Source organism: Trypanosoma cruzi, genomic scaffold (assembly GCF_000209065.1).
Source record: "Trypanosoma cruzi strain CL Brener 1047053516807 genomic scaffold, whole genome shotgun sequence".
Classification (NCBI taxonomy): Eukaryota; Euglenozoa; class Kinetoplastea; order Trypanosomatida; family Trypanosomatidae; genus Trypanosoma; species Trypanosoma cruzi.
This window is the reverse complement of record NW_001849558.1, coordinates 9,834-34,817: the sequence shown is the minus strand read 5'-3', so window position 1 is coordinate 34,817 and position 24,984 is coordinate 9,834. Positions and strand designations below refer to the sequence as shown.

Here is a 24,984-nt window from a genome sequence, read left to right as displayed (position 1 = left end):
TTCATTAGTAAAATGCTCCATCGATCGTAAATTGCCCCGGGAGAGCAGTAATGCAGGCAGTCTGTTGCGTTCATCACCTCATTCTTTGGGTGGCACTTCACCATTTGCCCTAGCGGCATGAGGTCTGTCATGGGGGCCACGTCCAAAATATGTGCCCCCATGTCTTCCCAGAGAGCCTTCGTGTATGCGTTCCTGTCGGGAATAGCAAAACAGCGATACCTTTCGTATTTTTCTGCCTTGTATTCATCCAATGATAACAATGTCTTCAGTGGCTCGGAATAACGCCAACAAAAATGATGCCCACGAAAGGTTTTCCGCCAAATAACAGCGCCCTTGTGAATGCACCGAACAACGCTGGCGGTCCTTCGCATCAAACGGTAATACTGTTCATCTGAAACCTTTCAGCGCTCGTTCGACGGCTGCGCCATCCAAGCTCCGGAGTCTAGGATAAGAATGGGGTAGCGATGAATGTCCTTCCACCACAAAAAATTCAGATGGATGTGCTAACCCGTTTCAAGAAATTGATTGGTGAGAAAAAAGATTTTGACGGGATCCTTTACACGGTCTGAGTAGTTCTTCTGGCAGATGTTATGTCCCCTGCACCGATGGAGGAAGCGTGAGGTGCCTTCTCGCTCGTAGATATCACCCACACCACCGAGAAGATAATAAAGGGAGGCATGCCAGTTATCCGTGAGGCTGTCACCAACCATCATGATGCTACGACCACGAAGCGAGCGACAGAAGAGTTCCTCGTCCCATGGAATCAACTCGCATTCGTCGGGCACCCACTCGTATTGCGTCTCTTTACGAATCCGATTGGTCTTAGACTCCTTTCGGAAACCCCGCTCACAACATCCCAACATATTCCCACGAGAAGCGTATCGGGGGCCCAAGACTGCTGTTGTACAGCCAGTTGCCTTTCGTGTAGAGAAGACCATGGCAGGGACGCAAGGTACGACGCATGGGATGGTATGGATTACGGTAGCGCCTGGGCCCATCGCCGTAGTCAAAGTGTGGCACCTCTTGTCCCTTGTGTGTTCCTCTCGGAGAAATGAAGGCTGTTATGTTTCCCGGTAGAATACCTCCAATTTCCTCCGGCAACAGAAGCTGATAGAGTGTGTTACCACGTGCCTGAGACGCAGTGATCAGAAACGGCGAGGGGCGAACCATTGATCTCGCCTCGTCCCCTGCCTCCTCCACATTCCTCCACGACAGGTAAAGGAGAACTGTCACAGCAGCAGCAGCAGCTGTCAGCAAAAGAGCGGTGCGCCTTCTTCTTGAGTGCGCCCCCCTGCCCTTCACCATTAGCAGTCCTTTTCGGCCAGAAAGGAACGCCCACGGCAAAGGGGCCAAAAAAATGCAGAACGAAAAGGTGGTGAAAAAGAAAGAGGCACCGTATCTAAAGTTGGCAAGGACTGCATGCCTCCGAAGTGTTCAGCCTTCTTAGCATCGGTCAAAGAAGCAGCAGCGTACCTTCCAGAAACAGAGCACAAACACACACTCAGAAACAAAAAAAAAAAGGAACGCACTAAAACTAAAGCACACAAAAAAAAAAAAAAAAATCGAAAAAAAAAGCGCCCCTCCCCTGCAAGCTTAAAAGTGAAATTCGCACTGGAAAAAACACGGCCGTAGACGGCACATGTCAGTTACTCGCACACATCGACGCATCCACATTTTTGTCATCCCCTTTTTTTTTTCTCCACCTTCTTCCCAGTTTACAGTTTTTCCCTTCCTCTTTTTCTTCCCTTTTTTGAGAAGGAACGAACAATTTTTCCTACTGTTCCTTCTTAACACTCTCGCTGCTGTTTTCCTCACATCCGTGCAGAAAAAAAGGAAGTTTGACATCATAAAATTGCCCAGGCAGTGTGCGACTCAAAAAGTTACCACCACCAACGCACATGACCCCAATGAGCAGTAGAGTACCATCTCACATGAATGTACAGCACGCCGAATTTGTCTTCCTTGCTTGTTTGTAGAATGTCTTGCTTGCCATCCCAAGATCCTCGCTCTTGGAGACAAGCTCGTCGATCTTCTGGCCGCGCTCAATAATTTGGTCAATGGCATTGTACATAATCACCTTGGTGTCCTCTATGTCCCGTTTGATCTTGAGGATTTTGTCCTGTTCCTCCGGCTTTTGGTACTTCAGCAGCATCTCCTCAAGGTACGGCCAGTTCAGAAAGTTGTCGTCTTTGCCATCGACAATGTCGTATTTTCCGTGGAAGGTCGTCTGAAACTGCTGGGCGAGTTCCCCGAGCAGCGTGAAGGCGACACGGGAGTTGTACTCGATGTCACTAATGGCGATGGCGACAATTCCGTCCAGCGTTGCATGTGCAAAGACAACGTTGCCGTTTTCAGTAATTTGGATCTTGGAGCCCTTCGACACCCGCCTCGCCACCGTGCGGGTGAGAAACACAATGAACTCCCGGGCAGAGTTGCGCTGAAAGAACCCAAACGAGCTGACGTCAATGGCCTGAGAGCAGATGACAGGCTCCTTCTCCACGCCCGCAGGGAAGGGCCTCACAATCGACAGGGAGTACAACTTCATGTGTGACGCCCCCTCCTGTAGGTCTCTTGACTAACAAATTGTTTTTCTCCTTTTTGCTTTTTGTTTGTTTGTTTGTTTTGTGTTTTTGCTTTTCTTCTTCTCTTTTGCGCTTATCGCTGAATTTCTCTTCCGCCTCCTCCGCTCCCCGCGGCAGCCCCTCCCTTCCCACCACCGCGCCCACAAAAGTGCGGAAGAAATCTCCAAAGGCGGCCCCAGTGACCACACACAGACACACACAGACACACGCCCAGTGAAGGAAAACGCACAGAAATATATTTATATATTTATATCGTGTCGGTGTAAAGAGCAGGGCAAGGCCCCTCCAATCATTCATCGTTTCGTGCCCGTGTGTTGCCACGACAGGAAACGGTCCATGATGCATAAAACCAACAGAAATAAAGACCTTGACGGTGCCTTCTTCAGCAGAAATAAAAATAACAAAAGGCTGCGAAAACAAATAATTATTAAAACGCCGTCAGAAAAATATATAAAAAAAAAATGAAAACGTGACAATTTCCCCCGCCCTTCCACCCCTCGTTTTTCGTTGTCCCTCTCTACCCCCCTTTTTCCTCGCCCCACGCCTTCCTTGGGGATTCCCCGCGAGCAAAAAAAAAACGGAAAAAGTTCGGACGGTTGCACAGCCGCATAAATAAGCCAAAAAGGTGCAGAAGCGAGAGCCGAGTACAGGCCAGTATGAAACAAAAAAAGAGGAAGTCAAACACCAATGCATAAACCCAGAAACAGACGCTCACTAAAATAAGATAAAAAAGGGAAAAGAAGGTAATTGAAATAAGGTGTGAAGGAAAAGGGACTCTCACCACTCCGTCTGTGTGTCTGTGTATGTATACATATGTGTTCCTCTGCTCCTTGCGCGTCCCTCAAATCAGCTCCCCGTCCCTGGATTTTTTCTAAATAGTGGGATTGAAGTGCGGCGAAATACCCACGCGATCATTTGCGCGATGCAAAGCAGGACTATCGTAGGTGTCGCGAAGAGCTGCATCACTGATGGGTTCCCTCTCAGTGGGTGCCGTGAAACGATTTCTTGCAAATGACAACTGACGAAGGCGGTCCCCCTCCACGTCCAGAAACTTCAATTTTTTGCGGATGGCATCCGGTTCAGAGGGAAACTGCAGCGATCCCCCACAATTGAGGTCCTGAAGCCGCGCCTCCGCCTCTAATTGCGAGCTTGCAGCGGAGTCCGCTGTCAATGTCATCTGTGCGGTGGGGCCACGGCACATCATTCTTTCACGAACCTCCCTTTCGTATCGGAGAAGCTCGAGCTCTTTTCGCAGCTGCTCTTTCCGTAGCGCCTCGCGCTGTAGCAGCCAGTTGTACTCATAAAGAATTTCTGCACGGTCTGTTTCACGTCGTCGCATCGCATACTGCGACTCTGGAGATTCACTGCTGGAAAGACGACGTAATGATACTGGTGAATGCAGTAGAAATTTCTCGCACGGCGGCAACGAAGTAAACTCATTTTGCTCCGCTCTGTTACCGTCAGACCTCTCATCACTATGCCCCCAACATCCTAAAAGATTTCTTTCGTCCTCCTGAGACGGGCGCCTAAAGCCGCGGGACGAACGACCCCGTCGAAATAAAGGACCACTAGGGTGCTGCAATGGATCGGAGAGCAAACTGTACTTCTCATAATAAAAAGGAGACACCGGGGGCTCTTCCAGATCAGAAGCCATGGCGCCATAGCGGCGGCGGCGCAAAAACGACATGTCGCAAGGTGGTGGCTGCAGCAGCTCCCGTGGAGAAAGATTGCGGAGAAAACTCGTAGCTTGCAGGGGTGATCCCACTCTTGCACGCGGTATTACTGCTACTCGAGTGGAGTTTGCCAGTGCGGTCCCCTGAGAGTCGTGGAAAGTTTGTGTCGACACTTCTCTGGTCCGTGATCGCATGCTGTTTTTTTGAGTTGACCAAGTGGCTGCGCGATCTGCCCACTGACCCGACAGCATCGCCACTGGGCGCGGCATGGAAGCATCCGCACTGAAAAATACGTCTTTGCTACTCGGGGTGCGGCTCCCGTCTCCCCCGATATCCTCCTCAAGGAAACGAACGGGCGTCACAGACGAACGTCCTGAGGGTGCTGCAGAGGACTTGTGGCGGGCGATAAAGTGGTACAGCATCCACATTTCAGGCTGATCTGGTTTTTTCTCAAAAGTGAGGTCTACGAGGTTGCGCATAACAGTGTAGGCCGGGGTGCCGCGCGGTATGCCACGAAGCAAAGAAATCCTCGTGGAGTCCCTGGCTGACGCCGCGTTTGACGTCCGGGACTGCGGAATCCCAAGTGAATCCCTCTCCATCCTTGCCTCGAGCTTAGACCACATAAAAAGTTCCGGATTGTCAGGCTTGCTCTCAATAAGAAGCCTCGCCCAGTAACGCATTGCCGTTCGAGCAGGGCCCGCCGGTGCCCCAGACACGAGACGCTCCTCAGCGGTATCACCAACAGGAGCAAAAGTGAGTGTGGTGCTAGGAGTACGACGGTAAACCTCCTTCTTTTGAATGTGCGCATTCACTTCATGGCCACCCAGTTTGCTTTGCAGATGCGACCACAAGAATATATGTGGTTTGCCCGGACGCCTACTTAACACCAACTTTGCAAGCCGCAAGATAACGGCGTGATGAACTGGACGGTCATTCGCGACGGCAGCGAGCTGGAGGGCCGTTTCTTCTGGCACGTCACATCCAACATCAAGCACTCGCTCTTCTTCTGCTGCGACGCGAATAACATCAGGAACAAGATTCAGTTGCACCCTGTGCTCTATTCCCATCGACTGGGTATTGTCTAACTGACAGACCCCATTTTCCAGCAAGTTATTGAACAAACGCATCGAGGATTCCCCGGCGCCGCCGCTAGGAACGTACACAAGCGGCCTCCTTGCCATCTCTTCCTGCTCAGCACGCCTCCTCGCCATCTCTTCCTGCTCAGCACGCCTCCTTGCCATCTCTTCCTGTTCAGCACGCCTCCTTGCCATCTCTTCCTGCTCAGCACTCCTCCTTGCCATCTCTTCCTGTTCAGCACGCCTCCTCGCCATCTCTTCCTGCTCAGCACGTCTCTTCGCCTCCTCTTCCTGCTCAGCACGCCTCTTCGCCTCCTCTTCCTGCTCAGCACGCCTCTTCGCCTCCTCTTCCTGCTCAGCACGCCTCCTCGCCATCTCTTCCTGCTCAGCACGCCTCTTCGCCTCCTCTTCCTGCTCAGCACGCCTCCTTGCCATCTCTTCCTGCTCAGCACGCCTCCTCGCCTCCTCTTCCTGCTCAGCACGCCTCCTCGCCATCTCTTCCTGCTCAGCACGTCTCTTCGCCTCCTCTTCCTGCTCAGCACGCCTCCTCGCCATCTCTTCCTGTTCAGCACGCCTCTTCGCCTCCTCTTCCTGCTCAGCACGCCTCCTCGCCATCTCTTCCTGCTCAGCACGCCTCCTCGCCTCCTCTTCCTGCTCAGCACGCCTCTTCGCCTCCTCTTCCTGCTCAGCACGCCTCTTGGTGCAGGTGTCTCCTTCTTCTTCTGGGGGTGGAGGTGGTGGTGGCATATCCTCCTCCTCCCCGCTTTTTTGCCTACTGGTTTTTAGATCCAACGCCAGTGGAAGCTCCTCACCATCCGGTCCTTTTGGCGTGGCGTCCATCGGAGATACGTAGATAAACGACAACGGTGGCACACCTTGTTCCTCCAGTGGAATGTCCATATCCAGCCTGGCCACCGGTTTTCTTTTTTCATCGCATGCAAAGGCCAAGTAGTTCTTCATTGACGGGATGCCGAGCTTCCTTGAGAGAAAGGGAAGAACCGTGCGCATCGCTTTCCCCTCTTCAACCTTCTGCACAACATATTCGGAGGGCTTCAACTTCTTGGAAACAATATTAAAAAGTGGCATCCGTACAGCCACGTAAATTAAATAAATAAATAAATAAACAAGGGCGTCTAAACCGTTTTCTCGCCCCCTTTTCGCTGTGTTGTTGTTGCTTCTCCTTCAAATATCTTATTCGGATAATATCCGACCATTGAATAAAGATAAGGATGAGAAGCACATGTCACGCCACATGTATCGTTTTTCTGTCCGCTTTCATTACTCGCCCCCAACATCACAAATAACCTGCCCTTCTTATGCGTATATTAATCTCCAGCCCAAAAACGCAGAGGCTGTCCAATCAATTCCCCACACACACGCACAAATAAAAAAAAGCACGTATTAAAAAGCACTCTAACGAGCCAAACACTTCCTAAAGAATTAAAAAGCTCTCACGTGTCCTTTGATTTTTCCCGCAGTGTCTGCCGCCCGGCTGTAGTGTAAAAACTTAAATCCACCAAAAGTCTTTGGGCGAGAGAGATGTCCACGTTGCTGCTTGCGGTCCCCGCATCCACCTCTTCACAGTCCGAAGGGACTTTAAACACCGAAGGGTCTGGTGCTATGGGGACAAAATTGTAGAAGTCGACCGTGACAATTGTGTCCTCCATAAGGCGTTGCAGATGGGTCACGAAGGGCTCATCTGGCGTAATCACCTCGTCAAAGAAAGGGCCACCAAAGTAACGCCAATTCGGCACAGTGACGGGAGCGCCTGTAAGCTCTTTCAGTGCCTTTTGTTGACGCTGAGTTTGTACCCGCCAAGGAATAGTAAACACAAATTCCTCTACTGTTCCCTTCTTCTCTCCAGGCAGTTTGAAGGTCATGTTACGGACGTAATAGTCCACCTGTTGCAGTGGCCCTGTGCTGTCACGGTCATACCCCGTGTAGCGTGTCACCTCCACACCACGCACAAGATTTCCTTCTGCGTGTTTCAGGAACTCATCGGGAACACCAAAGCTTGTCACATCACCAGTCATCTTAAAGGTGCGACAAAAACTGCCTTTTTCCTCATAACTTGCGCCAAAGCTTCCCGGGGCGTGGCTCTCCAGCACGTACCCACGCCGCCGCTCCCCATCGGCAATAAAGGAATATTGACTTCCCAAAAAAAAGTTATCAATGCGCAACTGCTTCGTCTTGTTGGATACATAAATGGCTCCGCTCTGTGCCACGGGTGTGGCGAGCGGGAATGGTATCGTCGTCCCGGTGGTGACAAAAAAACTGGGCGGGAACGGCACAAGCACGGCCCCCACCGCTGACGCATAGACAAAAAGAACAATAAAAAAAAGTCTGAAAAGCAGCCTTGCCAAGCCCATTTTGTTCCGACACTTCAAGCAAGCCGAAAAGAAAGAGAAACACGGAAAAGGAAAAAAAAAAAAAAAACGTGACATGAGAAGCGCACGCGCGCTTAAAGATGTACGGAGAGCAGGGGACAGTGGGAGGGAGACAAAGTGCCATAAAAGCCAACGGACATGTAAATATATAGATAGATAGATAGATGTATACTTCCGCTTCAGTTCTTTTGCCAAAACAAAAATAAAAATAAAAATAACTCCTGCTTCTTTTACTACTTTTATCTCATTATTACTTTGTGTCTCCTGTGTTTCTTTTCTTCTGATTACCGGCACTCCCCCCATGAAAATGTAAGACCGCATTAATTTAACCTCCTTTACCCCCTTCCCCACGCACCCTTCTTTCTTTTTTGTTTGTTGTTGTTGTTGTTTTGTTTGTTTTCATGTCTGTCGGTGTGTTTGAGTTGCCCCTCATCGCTTACATGCACACATGTATGAGAATATATATATATATAAGTATGTATAAGTATATATATACATAGTGTACTTCCCTCTCTGACACACACAGTGGCATGCACGCACACAGAGAGAAAGAGGAGGCAAGGAGAGCCGCACGATCACAGTCTCCCTCCACCTTTAATTTAAAAAAAAAAAAAAAAAAAAAGAAAAAAAAAAGAAAAAACAGACGTAATGATACAAACAAAAACTAACCGTATTAATAAAATCCTTCGTCCCTCCCTTCCCGTGTATTTCACTTCGTTTCCTTTTGTTTGTTTGTTTCTTTCTTCCTTTTCCCCACTGTTCTGCTTACCGGGGCATTTTCTTTTTTCCTTTTTTTTTTTGTTGTTGTCGTTTCTTTTTTTTTCCGTCTATTCCGCTGCCCCCTCCTCCCTGTTCCCCGCCGCACACACCGGACAGCCAGAAAGCAAAAAAAAAAATTTGCCACACACACTCACACACACAAGTAAAAAAAAAAAAAGGAGAAGAAAAAAACTTGTGCGTGCAATTCGTCTGTGCCGCAGCACATGACATGCAATACATGAACGTCCGCCCATCCCTCCCCCTCGTTCCATTCCCCTTTTGCAGGCCTGACCGTCCGTGTCGCCCCACAAACAATGGAATCACACAAAGTCATACAAGAAGAAGGAAAAGAAAAAGAAAAACAATTTCTGAGTGGTCCACCGTTTTATATTTTTTTTTTGTTTTTTTTTGTAAATTGACGGGCGTTGACACAGATTCTTCTCCAAGTGAATGGACCGAGAGGGACGGCGAGGAATCGGACGGGGATCGCAGTCAGCAGGTGGCGCCTATAACCACCGCTGCGTATCCAAATTATAACAATAGTAACAACATAACTACACATGTATGCACATACAGGTGTATATGCCCTCCCTCCCTCTTTCCCCCTCTCTCTTTCCTTCTCTCCAGCAGCTCACCTCTTTCTTTCTCCCTCTTGGAGCGAGGTGGGAACCCCCGGTTGCCCCAATAAATGAATTTGATGCAACGGACAGTAATGTGCACAGAGAAATAAAAAAGGAAAAAGGCACGCATCAAAAAAAAAAAAAAAGCAAAAAAAGCAAAAAGGTGCCCCGCAGAAAGTGAGTCCCCAACAAGTACACACACAGCTCCCCTTTGAGGAAAAATTGAAAGAGCACAGCGTAACCCAAAAGAAGATACACAACGGGCAGAAGAAAGAAAGAAAGAAATAATAAAAAAAGTCACACGCTTTTAATTCACCCCCTACGCATTGGACGAAAAGCATTGCAAAAAAAAAAAAAACAGACACAAAACCTCTCAGCAGATTCAAAAGCCATAAGAAATAAAGAGGAGGGGAGTACGCGGTGCGTGGTGTATCTATCATTTGTAAAGCTATGTTCGTAATCATGGTGATAATGGCAAAAATGCACAATGGCATGCAACAGTTTAACAACCCCTGTCCTTCCCTCTAATTGGCCTCGTGTTAGCAGGCCTCCCCTCCTTAGCAATCGACAGACTCTCCTGAAGCTGGCGAAGAAGGGCACTACCATCCTTCCTGTCACCTGTAAACCGCATGGATTTGGGTCCCGGCGCCACAGAGTCAAGAGAATGGGCATTGCGCGGTGCTCCGTGATGTGACCCCAAGAACTGCGCTATATTTGACATCCCGCGATTAGTGTCTTTTTGTCCAAAAAAAACGTCCTTAGGATCTTTTTGGCGTCCAACAAATTTCGCCTCTTTTTGCCACTTATTTTGCTGTTGTTTCGTCTGCTGTTGCTCTTGTTGTTGCTGCTTCTGCTGTAGCTGGTGTTTGGTGTCTTTAGTCCATTCCTGTTTTGAGTGAGCGTTGCTGCTCCATGCATAATCGTGCTGTTGATGTTCCTTTTGCCGATCCGGATTGGTCGAAAAGAGCGAAAAAACGCTTGGCACATTGAAGGGACCCGATGTGCCGGGCGTCTTCAATGAAGTGGTCGTCGATGGGGCTTCTGCCTCGGCAAGCGGTTCGTCGATCCACCGTCGTGCGTGGCCGCGGCGGCATGCACCTTTTCGGGAGCACGGCCGCTTCCCGTCGTCAAAACTGTGGACGAAGCGACAGTCCTCACGCGCACACCCACCGCTAATATAATCGCAACACAGGCGCGCTGCCCAAAGAAATGTTACCGGTAACTCCACTGACTTTACATCATTCGCGTCGCCCGCCGACGGCCCACCCGCTAACGCATCTTCCTCCTCCTTCTTTCCCTGTTCCTCCTGGGCCGCAAGGGCCACCAAACGTTCCTCGCTCGCGCGGATCAGTGGCGCATGGGACTCAGTGCGGAGCACCTCCTTCAGCACCTCCATTGCCAGCACAAGGCCATTGTCGTCCATCTGCTTCACAGGATCGGTAAACGGCACAGGGCACAGGGCGATATCAGGATGAGAGCACTTGTCAGGGGAGTCGTCCACAATGATGGTATTCACCGCGTTGAAGCTCTTCGGGTAGCTATCAAAGATGCGCTGCAGGTTCTTAATGGTGCGGTACGGCTTCTCTGGCGTCGGCCACACGGTGCACGAATCACGGTAGAGTTTGAAAAGCAGTCTGTCTTGAAAGCCGTCAAACACTTTATCGATGATGGGGTTCGAGGTGCGCTCCAGCCCGCTGGTCCACACCGCGACCACGAAGTTGTTCATCACGAAGTTGATGAACTCGCACACCCCGGGGCGGTCAAAAAAACTCCCCCGTCCGCGGGAAACCAGAACGCCGTTGAGGTCCAGCACCAGCAGGAAGGCGCGTCGCACACTGCTGAGGCGCACGGTGATGTCATACCCGTGGCGGGTTGCCACAACGGCCGTCCCACCAGACTCGTCAATGCTGAGAATGACGCCAATCTCGGAGCGACCCGTCGACAGCTGCACCCTGACGTACTGATCCGCCTCAAAGCGCTCAGTCTGGATGTTGTGCGGCGCGGTCTCCATCAAACCAGCCCAGCCCCCGCCCCACCCTCACAAGGCCGCAACTCACAAACCAAAGCAAACAAAAAAAAAAAAAAAAACGGCAACAAACCAACCCGGAACCCTTCAGCTCCCCTAAAATATTTATATATATTTATGTATATATATTATTTATTTATTTTTTTATTTCCTGAGAGAAATATCGTAGAAGTGGCGTAGTGACCTCCTCTTTCGCAAGAGCAAACAAAACAGAAGGAAGAAAAGAGAGAGAGAGAGAGAGACAAAAAAAAAAAAAAGGAAGGGCAAAACTATTGCTTCTCTTTTAACCCCTCAAACTTCCTCTTTGCCTGTTGTTTTTGTTGTTTCCCCCTTTTTTGTGTCTGCTTCGCTTCTCCTTCCGGCGTCCTAAGAGGAATGGTGTGCGTGCGTGCGCCTGTTGCCCGTGATTTTTGCAATTGTTCAGCCGCCTTTGCGAGTTCCGTCTATACACGCGAGAGAACCCAAGTGAATGGAAAAATACGAGTGAGTGGGAAAGCGTGTTCGCTCTACTTTCGCAGGGTAATGGCAGTAAAGTCTGTCGACTGTGAGCCTCCCTCTTTTTTGTGGTTGTTGTTTTTTTGACTCGAGAAGGGAGAAATGGGAAGGGAGGGAAAAAAAAAAAGAAAAAAGAAACGGGATGAAAGAGTGTGGTGAGAGGCAAAAGTGGCACATGACTGCCCCATCCATTGAATGTCAACAGCAGGGATAAATAGACGTGTGCAGTCCATTAAGAGAAACACGCCCACACACACACACACACAGACAAAAACAAAATTAGAACCTGAAGCCCTTTGGTACGCAAATTAGGATCAAAAGCCACAGAACAGAGAGCACGGAGGACACAACCATAATCCATGGCGGCTCCAGCTGAGACCAGAGAAGAAACTCGTTGCTCTCGACCTCCGCTGTGCTGTTTCCCCAAAGCTCGCGCATATGAAACACCACAACCTCGTGCAAATAATCCTCACGTGTGATCACGCGTCCCTGCTGCCAAGCTAAATCCCTATTCCTCTCTTCCGACGCCTCGTCTTTTCCCTCGTCGTCTTCTGATAATATGGCGTCCTTCGTGTCGGAAGAGTTTTCCGCTGACGCATTCTGTTGCTGCTGCCGTTTCTTCTGTTTCATGATCTTGTAGGCCAATCGGCCCAACTCCGTGATCTCATCGGAAGAAAGATACCGCAGATTTATGACGTGAAGCGCGACCAAGGGGCGTATCAGTGACACTAGTGTCTCCTGCAGGCTCGTGTTAACAGGAACTGACAACGTAAGGAACCCAAAGGCGTCTGCTGGGTTCACAAGCTCATCTATGTCGTACAAAATAGACATGGGAGGCATCCAGGTCGGTTCCACACCAAGTTCCACACCGTGGAGTGCAATCGCCGGCGTCCTAAACCCCGACAACTCCGCACTGGCGCGAAAAAATAAAAACAACGGGCTGCAGCTGACAATGGAGCGATGCCCGTACTCACACAGACGCCTGTATATGAGTGGTAGAACATCAAAGGCCACACCCAACGCCTCACACAAAACACAGTCATCGGAATAATAATACACCATCGCCGTGGGTGCACGCAGACGTGCAGGAGCAAAACGAAATGAGCGGCGCTGCATCGGGGCAGGTACCTTCGTCGCAGCTGCAGCAGGACGACCCGCCATTTCCGGCTGAGGGATCTCAGCGGGTGTCATTGGTGGACCGATGAGCTGTTCCAGGCTAATCCACGGCAGTAACGGAGCGGCAACCCGCAGATCACGTGACACATGTTTCTCCGCCTCGGCCCACCACCCGGCCACTTCCTGCAGGTAAAAGCGAATTATCCCTGGCCTACTTTTCTCCCTCGAAAGGTGAAAAGAGCGCACAATGTGCCGCTGCCGCACATTTCTGTGATAAAAATCCTGCGCCCTTTTAAAAGTGCCGTTCGATACAAGTAGCCACGGCATGTCTCGAAGCGTCGCGTTTGCCCTCTTGGCGTATACTTCCTTCTCCTGTCGCACGTGCCATGGCTCGTCACCCCGCAAAGGAGTCGTGAGCCGCATCAACTCGTCCATTACAAACTCGTACTCCTCGGGGAACATCCCTGCCGTCCGATTCGCGCGAATCCACCGCTCCATTTCCCACCGCAACGAAAGTTCCTGACGCGCATCCCACGACGTCTGACACACACGGCCACAATAGCACGAAGCCACGGCGGTGTCACGCCCAAAAAGCGCAGAAAGCTGATCCGTCAGTGTAAAGGAAGGGCAAACGTTGGCAGGAATTTCGGTTGGCGTCACACAGTACGCCCCGGCCACCGGCAACGCAACAAAACACAAAACCAGCAGGATCTCCAGCAACACAAAGAAAACAGAAACGCACTTGCGCGGCATCATCGTGCTGCTCCGCGCAGAGACACATGCAGAAAGGAAAAAATGCAAAAAAGAAACGATGTGAAGCGGACACACGCAACAAAAAAAAAAAGAACACAAAAAAATAATAATAATAATTTAAAACGAGAAAAACAAATAAAATAATGCTCAACAAACGAAAACCGCTCGCCACATTCCTTGTTCTTGTTGTTGTTGTTGCTTTTTTGTGTGTGGCTGTGTTTGCTTTTGCCACCAACAACAATTCGTTTACATCCTCCCACTTCTTGGTGTCCTTTCCTTTTCGTTGCTGCTAGTGCTGACGGTGGTGGTGGTGGTGGTGTTGCGAACCACGGATGCTTTCCGCATGGACCCCCAATGAGCCTCTGCCCCACAAACTGACCTTCGCGGACGAATTAGGCACACAGCCGCCGCAAGGAAAAAGAAAAAGGCAAAAAGAAAAAAGAAAAAAAAAAAGAGTGAGGAAGGCAAACCACACTCCCGTTTCAGCACCTTTAAATAAGACACAGAGGTTCATTCCGTTTCCAGTCCGTAAAACAGGGCAAGGGGAATCCGCTGACAGGAATCTGAAAGCAACGCCGACATAAGCGACTCCGCTCCGGATTCAAATAAGACATTTTTTCCATGGAAAACAACATCCCATTCACGATCAGCTGTCAGTGCTGCCTCCAGACTTACTTGGTTCAGTAATTCACGTACAACGGCATTGCGGTATTTTACTGCGCCCGTCGCCTTGTCTTTCTCACCACCGCAAAAAGGATCCGGGGCCGGCATAAAGAAGGTAAAACGATAATGCCTACCTGTGTCGCCCCTCGTGACATCCATTTGAACCTGGCGAGGCGAAAATGAAGGCGTTCTGTCCCCCCCTGAACAGTCGCTAACTGTCGGCTGCCGACAGAAGCCGTGTCTGTGAGCAACCAAACGGCTCTCCGCGTGATTAAGGACGGAGTGCCTTGACCGAACAGAGGCAGATGAGAATGGGGATGACCCTTTGTCTAGCCTGGAACACAAGGAATGTCCACCTACCGAAAGAAAAGCAGCTCCCTTCACCACTTCTCCCTCCGCTAAACATGACAATCTGCACCGCAGCGGAGCGGCAACGCGATAAGCCACTGATCTTTCGCACGCAGATAACTCCTCTCGTGCGCGTTTTGCACCCAAAAGGAAAGACATCAAATTAATATGTATATATGTATATATACGACGTTCAAATAACACAGAGGAACCGCACGGAGCCAAAAGACAAATCCAAAGTGGTTGTGTGGTTAAGCCAAGGGACTCGGTGTGTAGGATGAGCCCCGGCCTTCACAAAAAAAAGCCTAACTGACTGAGGACACTTGTGGGAAACACAAATAAAAAAAGAAAAAAAAATTCAAAAGGGTGAGAGAATTGAGATTTATTTTTTTTTTTTTTTTTGGAGACACCACAGCGAGCAAAGAAGCAAAACAAACAAGCGGCACCCACAACCCCTCCCACTCTCCTCAACGACTTCTTCGGTTGCTATTCTCGGATGCGGCAGGAAGAACAAAAAGAATGACAAGAGTGAGGAAGAGAAACGAATTCTCGCTGCAGCTTTTATTACTGTTTGGCGCCCCTTTGTTTAAAATAATTTTTCTTCGCTTTTCATTCTGTTGTTGTTATTTATTTATTTTTTTTTTACTTTTTTTTCTTGTGTGTTTGTGTTCCCTCTTTTTTTTTCCTCCCTTCCATCCTGCTGTCCCTCTCCATTCATTGCTTGCTCCCTCCTTTTTTTTTTTTTTCCATCTCTCTCTCTTCAGGATTTGTTCCCCTCGCTGCCGCCTGATGCGTGTCTCTCCCCACCCCCTATTCTCTTTCCAATTTCTCGCCCTATTCCAGTTACCTTTTTCATCTTACATCACACTCTCCCGCTTCCTCCCCGCCCCATCGCCGCTCCCTAAGTCGTGACCCACCCTGCGGAATCCCTAGCTAAGTAAAAACATTGACAGATCACCGCAAGTATGCCACGAGTGCTCCTCCCCCTTCCCACGCAGTATCCGGGAGGAAAATAGGAAAAAGAAATACCTACATATATATAGATATAGATATGTATGTCAAATTCCTAACCCTTCCCCTCTTCCTGATGCCCCTTCCACCTGCAATATTACAGTTTTCCAATATAAATTGTGTTGTCGTCAATCCATTTGTAGGGCGGAACCTCCAGGTTCAGCGGCGCCGGGCCTTGACGAGTTCGGCCAGAGGCATCGTAGTGACTGCCATGGCACGGACAAAAGAAACCATTGTAAAGCCCCTCGTTTGGAATGGGAATGCATCCCAAATGTGTGCAAATGGCAATGACGACAGCCTTTTCGCGGTGATCGGGGAAACGGGCCTCGTCCGCCTCTGGGTGCTTCAGGGCGCTCAATGGTGTCTCCTGCAACTCCTTCATCTGACGGGCACTGCGCTTGTAGACAAAAACTGGCCGCCCACGCCACACAATGGTTTTGCACTGGCGATCCTCTAGCTCTCCCACCTCCGCCTCAATGTTCATCTGGCCGACCATAGACATGGCCGGCTGACCAACGTACCAGAGCGGTAGCACGGCATAGCGCGCCATAAGGATCACAAAACCCAAGAGAGCTGAATTCAGTGCGTAATCCGTCACACGCGCACGGTCTTCCAGTTCTTCTGGCAGCTTTGGTTTTAGGATAAACTTGCGGAAAAATTCCTCATCCCACATGGAAGCATCATAATCCTTTAGGGCAACACCTGCCGTGGTCTCAATTCGACCTTGTGGTGCACCGTCAGGGTATGTGTTAAGCACCACCTCCGAGGAGGTATCTACGGTGCAAAGTGCGGGATCCGAGTATTTCGCGTACTTTCCGTGCTTATTCATCATTTCCTTCGACACGGGTGGCTTCAGGAACTCGTCTGACCACGAGTTCACGGGTTTGTCCTTCACAGTCAACGGATTGGAACCCTCAAGTTGCTTAAACACCAATGAAACATGATTAAGCCGTGTTCTACGGACAGCCGAGATACACGAGCGACGAAACATGTGTGGCTGGCAGGGAGGAGGTCTTTAGTTGCGCCGAGAAGAAGCAAGATGCCCAGATATACCCAGACAAATATATCTACCCCTTCAACAAGTAAAAACCAAAAGAACAACAACGAAAAGCAAGGGAGAAATAAGCATACGGTCCATCCTTGGAAGAACACACGCGCCACACACAACCCTTCTCCGCCACACAGAGACACAGAAGCATGCACGTAACATGCATACAGAGGTACAAAGAGGAGGTGGAAATCACACTTATACACACAAATGGAAAAAAAAAAAAAAAATGCAAAAAGGAAAAAAAATAATGACGATAATACACATGTAAAAAAAGTAAATAAATAAATGCCTGACATTATTCCCCTCGAGACCTCCCCAAATGAAAACCTCTACCGATACGACACACCGCGGCTAAACAGCACTCACCGGGGGAAACATCGGAAGACCAACCATAAAAGCGACCCTTCGGGTAACGTCACTTGTGGTTGCAAGCACCACAGGCGTACGGGCCCAGAACGAACGAGAACGAGATTTGAACAAAGGCGCTGGCTTTCCACGAATGCAGACCAGGGCCCCATGATCACCCTGTGTTTCACTCTCATCCTTCATGGACGCAATGACACCCGCCACAAGATGGTCGACTTCGCTTGCATTTGTTGAAGCATCCCTACACGTCACGTAACCGGGCGTTGAAGACACCATCTTCCCCAACTGCTTTGCTACCAGTACACTGGCGAGGCTGGATCTGCCGATGCTGGGCCCCTCCTGCTCCTGTCCGGCAAGTGCATCGGCCAGAAAAAACCTCTCGTGACTATTCTCAAGAAGAACCACTTCATCTTGAAGTCCTAAAAGTGTAACACCACCTTGACTTCGCTTCATGTGTACAGAGTATGAATCCAGTGAGCCATGAGTGTCCCTTACCGTTTTCTTGGTTGTTGTTGCATGCATCAACAAGAGCAATACACGGCGAGAGTGAAAACGACGTCGGCCCTGATCATCCGACGCAGAATTCACCAAATCCAAAAAGACGGAGTGGGGAATCACCACCTCCCGATGTCTTGCGAGCTGTAATAGCTGATTCGTGTTTTGAAGGAGAAACGTTGTGTCAGGGACAACAATGTTATGGTGAAGCCGGCGGGTGATAAGTAGCTCCACACGTGACGCCGCATCACGGACCTCTACGCCACCAAAAAGCTCACTAGATGCATCCGTCCACGTTGATGCGGTTAAGCTGTTTTCCAAATGTCGCTCGCCCCTCCCGCAATCCCCGCCACCACCACTAACATTAATACTGCCACCACCACGACCCCTGGTCCTACTGCGCGGGAGAACATCATGAGCCTCCCTTGGCAATACCAAAGTGAGGGCAGCCCGCCGCACAAACAAGGCATCCCACGAAGAGGCTAATGAGTCCATAAACTTCAACGGTTCCCTACATAACGGCCTGAGAGGCTCCACAGTGGTCTCAAGTGCCATCAATTTCGCCTGCTGTACCTCGCTCAGGCCCTTGTGGACTGGCAGGCTACCAAACTCCTCGAAAAGAAGTTGCTGACGTGCGGTTTCGGTAGATGGCTTTGCAAAAATAAAAGGGTGTTCCAATACCGCGCGACCGACATGCACAAGTGGGACCATTTCTACCTCTGAAGAAAGGCGCTTGTTGTCTACGACGTGGCGCATCTGCGAAAGAAGATAATGGAGCCCCAGCCTTTGCTGAAAGTACCGGGTCTCGCGCAGGAGTTGCATGTTCTGTTGAAGAAGAATACGAAACTGCTCGGCCTCCGTCACCTCAGTCACCCCCAAAAACGGGACGTTAAATGTCTCCGCGAACCCTCCGTCCATGTTGACAAAAGTCTGTACACCATCGCGAAAGGGTGGTGCTTTTGACGCCAGAGGCCTCTCTGTCATCACCGGTGTGTTGCGCACATCGTCCGGGTCTGCATCCTCAGCCGCTATCATTTGTGCCACAATTCTGCTTTGATGGACGCGATGCGGGTGTTGGCGCAGTGCCACCAAAGCAAGCTCATCAGCAGACAGCCCCCGTAATGACTCGACACTCAATAGCACGGGGAGAGAACGCAGCCGAGCGTGACGGCTCTGGCCTAGCACGTATCCAGAGCGGCTAAATAACTCGTATATACGAAGAGCATCCGCTGTTTTTTGGTGCATAATACAAAGGCGCATGCATTCCCCCACCACCGCGTAAATGAGACACACGTCGTGGTGACTGCCGTTTTTAGATTGAAAAAGCGAAGAAACGACTTGCACGGCGACCTCCCATGGGGCTCCCGCACTGCATGATTTTCTAAGAAGGTCCTTCACTCTACCGTCCATCCCGGCTTCTTCTCGTTTTATTCCTCTCTTTGCGTTGCGTTGAGAAGAAGAGAAGAATAAAGAAAGACACGCAGAGTCACACAAGCTCATACACATATACACACACATGCACACGCACACAATGGTGAGAAGAAGAAGGAGAAAAAACTTTAAAAAACAAAAAAAGACATCTGCAACTCCCTGGGCGAATGGGATTTATCCCACGCCTTCACACAGAGGTAAAGGCACATATAAATCCTCAGCAGAGGTGATGGGAAAAAATTCTTGAAATTTTACTTTCCAGCCTTTGGGAGCCCATTTCCGCCTTAAGGCACGGTTTGGACTCGGTGCCGCCCTCAACTTCCGGCCAACACGAAGAGTGGCCGTGCGATTATAGCGCTCTCGCGACGCCCATGACAAGAGCTTTTCTGTAGGGCACATCTCATGAATCCACTGAAGCACCAGCGCTCTGGCGTCATTTTCACTGATGCTGGAAGGCCTCCAAATGACAGTGTCCGTCATCTTTCCACCACGTAACACACGAATCGTGAACGTGGCGCCCGTGTCGTTGGAGTTATACCGTGACAGCCGACGGTACGGTTCCTCACTCGACCCTTCATTGGGCGTCCTCCTAATAAATTGAAGAAAAGTATGGCCGACTGAAACGCAAAGAAAAAACATAAAGACAGAAATAAACACCTTCCGTACAATGCGCCTGGCCGCTTCTCGGGGCGATTTCTGGAGACATGCGAAATCGTCCGCCGGACCCCAAGAAGTGAATGCGTCCACCCAACCATGCCTCTGCCTCAATATTTCGACAGCATGTGCTCTGCGTGCCACAATACAAAGCACTTTTGCAGCCACAAGTTTGGATAGTGCAGCCATGAGGTTTTTAATTGACAGATCCTCCGCGTCAAGCCCATGAACTCTATCAACGCCTCCCTCATCGTAAATCATACGCATCCTCTTATCCTTCAGTACGGCGTATGCCTTGCCCACTGCACGAAATGCCTCCCCCGCCCTTTTGTTATTGATGTTTTTGTCCGGATGGAGTTGGAGGGCTAGTGTAAGGTAGCTGCGACGAACGTCCCTCTCATCCGCATCCCGTGGTATGCCTAAAATACCGTAGTAATTCCTCTCATTGGCAATAATCCAGTCAATGCGAGAGCTCTCCATGGGCACTTTATTTGTGCGGTGTGCGTGGCTTTTCGCTCAATTTGCTTTTTTCTTCTTTTTTTTTTTTTTGCTTCGCGTGCCCCCGCCTAAGATTCAGCGCCTACGGGTGGGCGCAAGCAACGGGCTGCACGGCATCCGCATTAGAAACCAAAGCCAAAGGAAATAAAAGCAGCGAGACAAAAAAAAATAAAATTTTTGCCGCGCTTCGCTCCATCCGCGTCTGAAAATGGTGCATCCCCACAGGAAAGTTATCCGCTGCACGCAACACCGCAGGCGTCCTTACGCCGCAAAAAAAAAAAAAGCAAACTCTCTCTCCCTCTTCTGTCACACACACACACAAAAAAAAAAAAAAAAAAGATATCTATAACGAACACACACACACACCACCCCAAATCAAACAAACCCAAAAAAGGTCTTAAAGAAGAAAAAGAAAGGGAACTAAAAGAACTCTGTTGAAAGTGGTTCCGACCCACCACCATCCGTAAAGACAAAATAAGGTTAAAACCATCATCATCGGTATCATTATTATTGTTAGGAGGGAATAAACAGCTCACATCCTTCGTGAACTGCTTTAAACATGACCTCGTGTGTGACATTAGCATCTGGTTGGGCGGCGTGTCTGAGGAGAAAAAAGTCTTTCGGGCGGTTCAGTGGAAATGTCCCATGTTCTTCAGACCGACACTCACACGCCTCCACAAGTGCCTCCATCGCACGGCGGACTCCGGCCTCCTGCGTGTGAAAAATATCCACCTCCTGCTCGCGTGGTCTCTTTTTCCCTTTGCACGCACGCGGGGGCATCTCCAGAGTTGTGAGAAATGCGTCCACCGCCTCCCTCAAGCCAGCCGACACGCCCCACGGAGGCCAGGACAAAACCAAGGCGGCAAACACCCACGCCCGCTGCTCTATCAGAGAAGGCTGTGAAGATTCAGCAGTGGGAGAGGCACCCGTCTCGGTTTCATTCGTCATTTGCAGGAACAACCCTAGAGCCTCCAATGAGGCCCCAAGCTTCGGAGAAATTTTCACTAATGTGTAGAACACACGCGCCGTAGCCACTGTGGCGTATCGCCGAGCAAACATTTCGTTTGCCCAAGAGAGAAGCATGGGAGATACATTTAGAAGACTGGCATCTGGAAAATTCCCCCTTGTCTCTCGTTCGACTGTTGATATAATAAAAGCCCGCAGCAGCACGTGTTGAGACAAGTCCTGTGACCATTCCTTCAATGGCATTGTAACAACGGGGTTCATACGGCAAGCTCCACGTCGTCGCATCGCACCACACACCATCCACTTGACTGTTGCTAGAGCGGCCGCAAAAAATGGAGGAAGCTTCTCTCCCCCATCGGCTCGCAGCTTCATCTCGAGTTCAGACTCATACCTTAATGCAAACTCGTTTCCATGCACACGCTCCAGCAAAAGAAAGACAACATGCCATGTGTACACTTGTGCCTTTGGGTGTGTTACGTGTTGCATGGACCACCTGAAAAGGGTATGATCGCAACAACTCGCCATGGCCACTGGAATCCGGGCGAGAGTTAGCACGACGAGACGTGCCACATATCCTGTAAGAGCAGGGTTTTCTCTAAACAGCAGGCAAGGCGTTACGTGTTGTTCGAGCAGTGTACGAATGAAGGCTGTCGAGTTGGGCACCTCCTCGCCCACAGCCAGGGAAACACATTGACACAAGAAACAAATAACACAGCAGCCAAGAGAAAGGTTATCGGCAACCGACCGACGCACAATCCCAAAGAGCTGTGAAAGAAAAAGGTGACACGTAGGGGCAAGTGTCACCACAAGACGACAGAGAGCCATTTCTACATCACTGTTCTGTGAAGCTCCATCTGAAAAGAGATAATCATATGCCTCCTTCACACTCTCCTTGGGGAAATCGCGTTTCATGTGCATGATGCTGGACGAGACCAAGACGGCTAGCAGACCTGTTCCCCAGCTACACGACTTCAAAGCCTCCAGCCACGATCTCTCCTCCGAGCGAAACAGCTGAAAGAAGATAAAAGAAAGCTCCTCCGGCACATCACACACTCGGCCTGTTGCCAATACAGAATCCACTTGAAAAAATTCTCGGTGGGGTAATTCACCCCTCCATTTGTGATAGGCTGCACTGGCCTTCAGTGCTGTGAGAGCAGCAATGGCGCAATCTTCATTCCCCATAGGAGTACTACAGAGATCTTCGGCGCCGTCCGCTGTTAATGCCCGCTTTGCATCCCGCAAAAACCAGGGAAGTATGGAAATTTGTTTAAATAAAAATTCTTCCAGCTCCTGAACTTCCACCGGCTGGGGGCAGCCAGTCATTGCAAGTGCCAAGAGAAGAGAGGCCGCCCAGTGAGGATGGTGGCGAAACGACTTCTCGAGCAGCGCCCTCGGCGACGAGGAACCGTCCAAAACAGTTGCAGCCGGCAGGTCCGCGCTCCTCCCATTACGGTTTGACTCCACAAGACGCATAAAATGATACAAAATACGTCCCCGATGCGAGAAAGAGTCCCCCGAGACGCGAAGCAAAAAAGTAAGAAGATCCTTTTCAAAAAGTTGGCGCACCTGCCGCTTAACAAGTCTGTCGGCCGTGTTTCCTTCATCCCCGTCAGCGCTCATGTGCTCCAGCACGGCGGCGCTGAGAACCAACAACACGTTCCCGGTGGGCCCGTCAAATAGAAGCGACCGACCGTCAAAAGAGACAAAGTCAAATTCCGAAAATCGACGCAAAGCCTCGGCAATGATCTCAGTGGCAAGAGGAAGAAAAGCCCCCTGAACGGCAGGAAGCAAAAACGCCACTCCAAAAATGAGATCCCAAAGCGGCTCGTTGGTGAGAGTGAAAAAACGATTATTAAATAGCCATTGGCCATCGGTTAACTCATCTTCAGTGAGTGCAGGACCACGTTCCTTCGTTACAAGTTGCAGCAATGTATTCGCAATAACAGAAACCGTCTCCGGGATGATGGTGCATGTACCTGCGTTTATTCCGCCACAAGCGGCCTCCAATGCACGAATTTGAAGCAAAAAGCAGTGAAGAGAGGTGCGGCCTCCACACTCCGCAGCGTGCGCGACACTTTGGGCCACATAATTGATATTGCTGAGATGACCTTTGACAGAGGCCAAGAAATGTGGTCCTCGAACTGCCTCCTCAAAGGCGATTTCGTTGTTGCCTGCAAGTTCAAAAATGACACGGAGAACGGGTCCCGCCGGCACCACTTCGGTTGGGAGTGCATTTAACAAAGACACAAGCACCACCGCAGAATACACCGATGCTGTTCTAAGCGACTCAATGACGTAATCCGCGATGTTGGTGGACTCTCCTCCCGGCGGCTGCGTTGCAACGATAATTTCCCGCATGGTCTCAGACGCAGCCACAATGATGTCAGCATCAAGGTCCAGTAACAGCAAAGTTAAATGACGGAGAAGTCTCAACGGTACTATTTGCGCAAAGTCACCTTTACCGGCTCTGGTTGTGTTAGTTAGTTTGGAGAACAGGAGCGCCGTCCTTGTGGTCTCGTAGGTCACAAGGAATCTTGCGAGGGAAAGCGCGTTCACAACAACCGGTTCATCGTCCCTAAAGGTATCCAATGTCCCTGCCAAAAAATCCAAAAAAGAATCACCCAGTGCATCGCAGATCATGTTTCCAGAGAGCACGACCGCCAGGCTCTCCAGCCATGTCGGATGAATTGCGCATGTCTCAAAGACCTGGTGAAGCAGATAGAGCGTCAACTCCACCCTGTACGCATTACTGAGGGAGGTCAGGAGGGCGCAGACGGAGAGCACGCAATGCTCAGAAAGAACCCGCAGGAAGGTGGGGCTCATTTCAGCCAAATCTGTCAACAGAAGGAGGCCCGCGGGGGAATCCCCCTCTTTTGAAAGCCCCATGCGCACCGCATCGCACATGCGACGTGCAAGAACTGGAAGGGTCACAAGACAAATGGAAGCCCCACCTTTCCCAGTGCCACGATCCCCCAATTCCAAATTATCTCCTTCCAGGATGTACGCCGTTCCGTTCATCTTTGAAATTTGTCTCTCAGCCTCCCTCAACAGCGTGAACAAGAGACTAAGCAGCGTCAAACTTGCTCTGTAAAGCTGTGCCTGAAGATGCAACGAGGACGAAGCACACAACATTTCTGCCAGCTGCGCAAGCACATCCTGAAAGGACATGAATGATTCCCACAGTGACTCAGGTGAGACACTTGGCGTTGCAGAACCAACTGACGGTTTTTCGCCTCCAATCCCCACACCTTGGTTAGGGAAAAGAGGGGAAAAACTTTGCTGCAACAGAAACTCGGTGTCCTGAAGCGCCTGAACGGCAGCATTCGTGGGGAGCCTCTCAAAGTGATTCAGAAGACATGTAACGCACAGCGTCCAACGAGGAACAAATGCCCCTGCTGATTCGCCACTGCCCACCGGAAGAATTCTGTGTTGCGGATTGTAGCACTCCTGCATTCAGAGCTTCCCAGCCAGCACCGCCGCTTTTCGTATTCTTCCCCTCCTTATTGCCAGCAGCCTTCACAAACAAAAAAAAAAAAACAAGAGTTTAAGAAAACAAAAAGAGCGTAGAAATAAAAGAAAAAAAAAACAAAAGCACCCTACACTTCACGTGCTGGTGCAACTATCATCGAGTTCCTTATTTTTCTGCTTTGCTCCTCATGCCCTCCACTCTCAGGGCGGAATAAGAAAATGTGCCTCTCCACCTCCCTCCCCTCTTTTTTTTCGTTTCTCCTCTTTTTCCGCTGCAACTACACCACCACCCCCATACATCTTTAAAAGGCAAAACGGGGGAGTGGGGGGAAAAGAAAGTCGGTGGCACCACGTTCTTGTCAACGGCGCATTGGGCAACGTGTTTTTGTTGCTTCCGCTCGGAAGGAGGAGGGAACCCCCTCCCAACCCTTCCGCCCGAAAGAAAAACAATAAAAAAATAGATTGGAAACAATGAGAAAAAAAAAAGCGGACGACAACGTAGCTGGTGTACCACTCCTCAAGCTCCACACACACACACGCACAACG

At 50.0% G+C, this 24,984-nt stretch overlaps 11 protein-coding genes across 11 annotated transcripts, besides 25 other annotated features; all 11 read right to left on the bottom strand.

Moving 5' to 3' along the window:
• Positions 1-24,984: part of a sequence feature (heterozygous, non-Esmeraldo-like haplotype) that runs on past both edges of the window.
• On the bottom strand, positions 847-1,305 carry Tc00.1047053506999.160 (uncharacterized protein; the record flags this gene model as incomplete). Its single annotated transcript, XM_811049.1, has 1 exon — positions 847-1,305. The coding sequence occupies one exon, from the start codon at positions 1,303-1,305 to the stop codon at positions 847-849; it is 459 nt and encodes a 152-aa protein (XP_816142.1).
• Positions 1,478-1,576: a sequence feature (T-rich).
• On the bottom strand, positions 1,928-2,545 carry Tc00.1047053506999.150 (vesicle-associated membrane protein, putative; the record flags this gene model as incomplete). Its single annotated transcript, XM_811048.1, has 1 exon — positions 1,928-2,545. The coding sequence occupies one exon, from the start codon at positions 2,543-2,545 to the stop codon at positions 1,928-1,930; it is 618 nt and encodes a 205-aa protein (XP_816141.1).
• Positions 2,584-2,650: a microsatellite.
• Positions 2,814-2,835: a sequence feature (AT_rich).
• Positions 3,025-3,045: a sequence feature (AT_rich).
• Tc00.1047053506999.140 (hypothetical protein, conserved) lies at positions 3,454-6,417 on the bottom strand (the record flags this gene model as incomplete). Its single annotated transcript, XM_811047.1, has 1 exon — positions 3,454-6,417. The coding sequence occupies one exon, from the start codon at positions 6,415-6,417 to the stop codon at positions 3,454-3,456; it is 2,964 nt and encodes a 987-aa protein (XP_816140.1).
• Positions 5,515-5,688: a sequence feature (GA-rich).
• Positions 5,908-6,018: a sequence feature (GA-rich).
• Positions 6,436-6,458: a microsatellite.
• Positions 6,783-7,700, bottom strand: Tc00.1047053506999.130 (hypothetical protein, conserved; the record flags this gene model as incomplete). Its single annotated transcript, XM_811046.1, has 1 exon — positions 6,783-7,700. One exon carries the CDS (start codon positions 7,698-7,700, stop codon positions 6,783-6,785), a length of 918 nt encoding a protein of 305 aa, XP_816139.1.
• Positions 7,727-7,767: a sequence feature (T-rich).
• Positions 7,912-7,936: a microsatellite.
• Positions 8,177-8,217: a microsatellite.
• Positions 8,320-8,358: a microsatellite.
• Positions 8,495-8,541: a sequence feature (A-rich).
• Positions 9,063-9,130: a sequence feature (GA-rich).
• Positions 9,198-9,259: a sequence feature (T-rich).
• Positions 9,600-11,108, bottom strand: Tc00.1047053506999.120 (hypothetical protein, conserved; the record flags this gene model as incomplete). The annotated part of the gene is made up of 1 exon (XM_811045.1): positions 9,600-11,108. One exon carries the CDS (start codon positions 11,106-11,108, stop codon positions 9,600-9,602), a length of 1,509 nt encoding a protein of 502 aa, XP_816138.1.
• Positions 9,906-9,964: a microsatellite.
• Positions 11,232-11,273: a microsatellite.
• Positions 11,326-11,384: a sequence feature (T-rich).
• Positions 11,898-13,490, bottom strand: Tc00.1047053506999.110 (hypothetical protein, conserved; the record flags this gene model as incomplete). Its single annotated transcript, XM_811044.1, has 1 exon — positions 11,898-13,490. The coding sequence occupies one exon, from the start codon at positions 13,488-13,490 to the stop codon at positions 11,898-11,900; it is 1,593 nt and encodes a 530-aa protein (XP_816137.1).
• Positions 13,565-13,631: a sequence feature (T-rich).
• Positions 13,903-13,940: a sequence feature (T-rich).
• Positions 13,998-14,657, bottom strand: Tc00.1047053506999.100 (hypothetical protein, conserved; the record flags this gene model as incomplete). Its single annotated transcript, XM_811043.1, has 1 exon — positions 13,998-14,657. The coding sequence occupies one exon, from the start codon at positions 14,655-14,657 to the stop codon at positions 13,998-14,000; it is 660 nt and encodes a 219-aa protein (XP_816136.1).
• Positions 14,879-14,900: a sequence feature (AT_rich).
• Positions 15,094-15,182: a sequence feature (A-rich).
• On the bottom strand, positions 15,607-16,500 carry Tc00.1047053506999.90 (reiske iron-sulfur protein precursor, putative; the record flags this gene model as incomplete). Its single annotated transcript, XM_811042.1, has 1 exon — positions 15,607-16,500. The coding sequence occupies one exon, from the start codon at positions 16,498-16,500 to the stop codon at positions 15,607-15,609; it is 894 nt and encodes a 297-aa protein (XP_816135.1).
• Positions 16,772-16,846: a sequence feature (T-rich).
• Positions 16,912-18,831, bottom strand: Tc00.1047053506999.80 (hypothetical protein, conserved; the record flags this gene model as incomplete). The annotated part of the gene is made up of 1 exon (XM_811041.1): positions 16,912-18,831. One exon carries the CDS (start codon positions 18,829-18,831, stop codon positions 16,912-16,914), a length of 1,920 nt encoding a protein of 639 aa, XP_816134.1.
• Positions 18,909-18,952: a microsatellite.
• On the bottom strand, positions 19,027-19,986 carry Tc00.1047053506999.70 (chaperone DnaJ protein, putative; the record flags this gene model as incomplete). Its single annotated transcript, XM_811040.1, has 1 exon — positions 19,027-19,986. One exon carries the CDS (start codon positions 19,984-19,986, stop codon positions 19,027-19,029), a length of 960 nt encoding a protein of 319 aa, XP_816133.1.
• On the bottom strand, positions 20,518-24,423 carry Tc00.1047053506999.60 (hypothetical protein, conserved; the record flags this gene model as incomplete). Its single annotated transcript, XM_811039.1, has 1 exon — positions 20,518-24,423. One exon carries the CDS (start codon positions 24,421-24,423, stop codon positions 20,518-20,520), a length of 3,906 nt encoding a protein of 1,301 aa, XP_816132.1.
• Positions 24,491-24,561: a sequence feature (T-rich).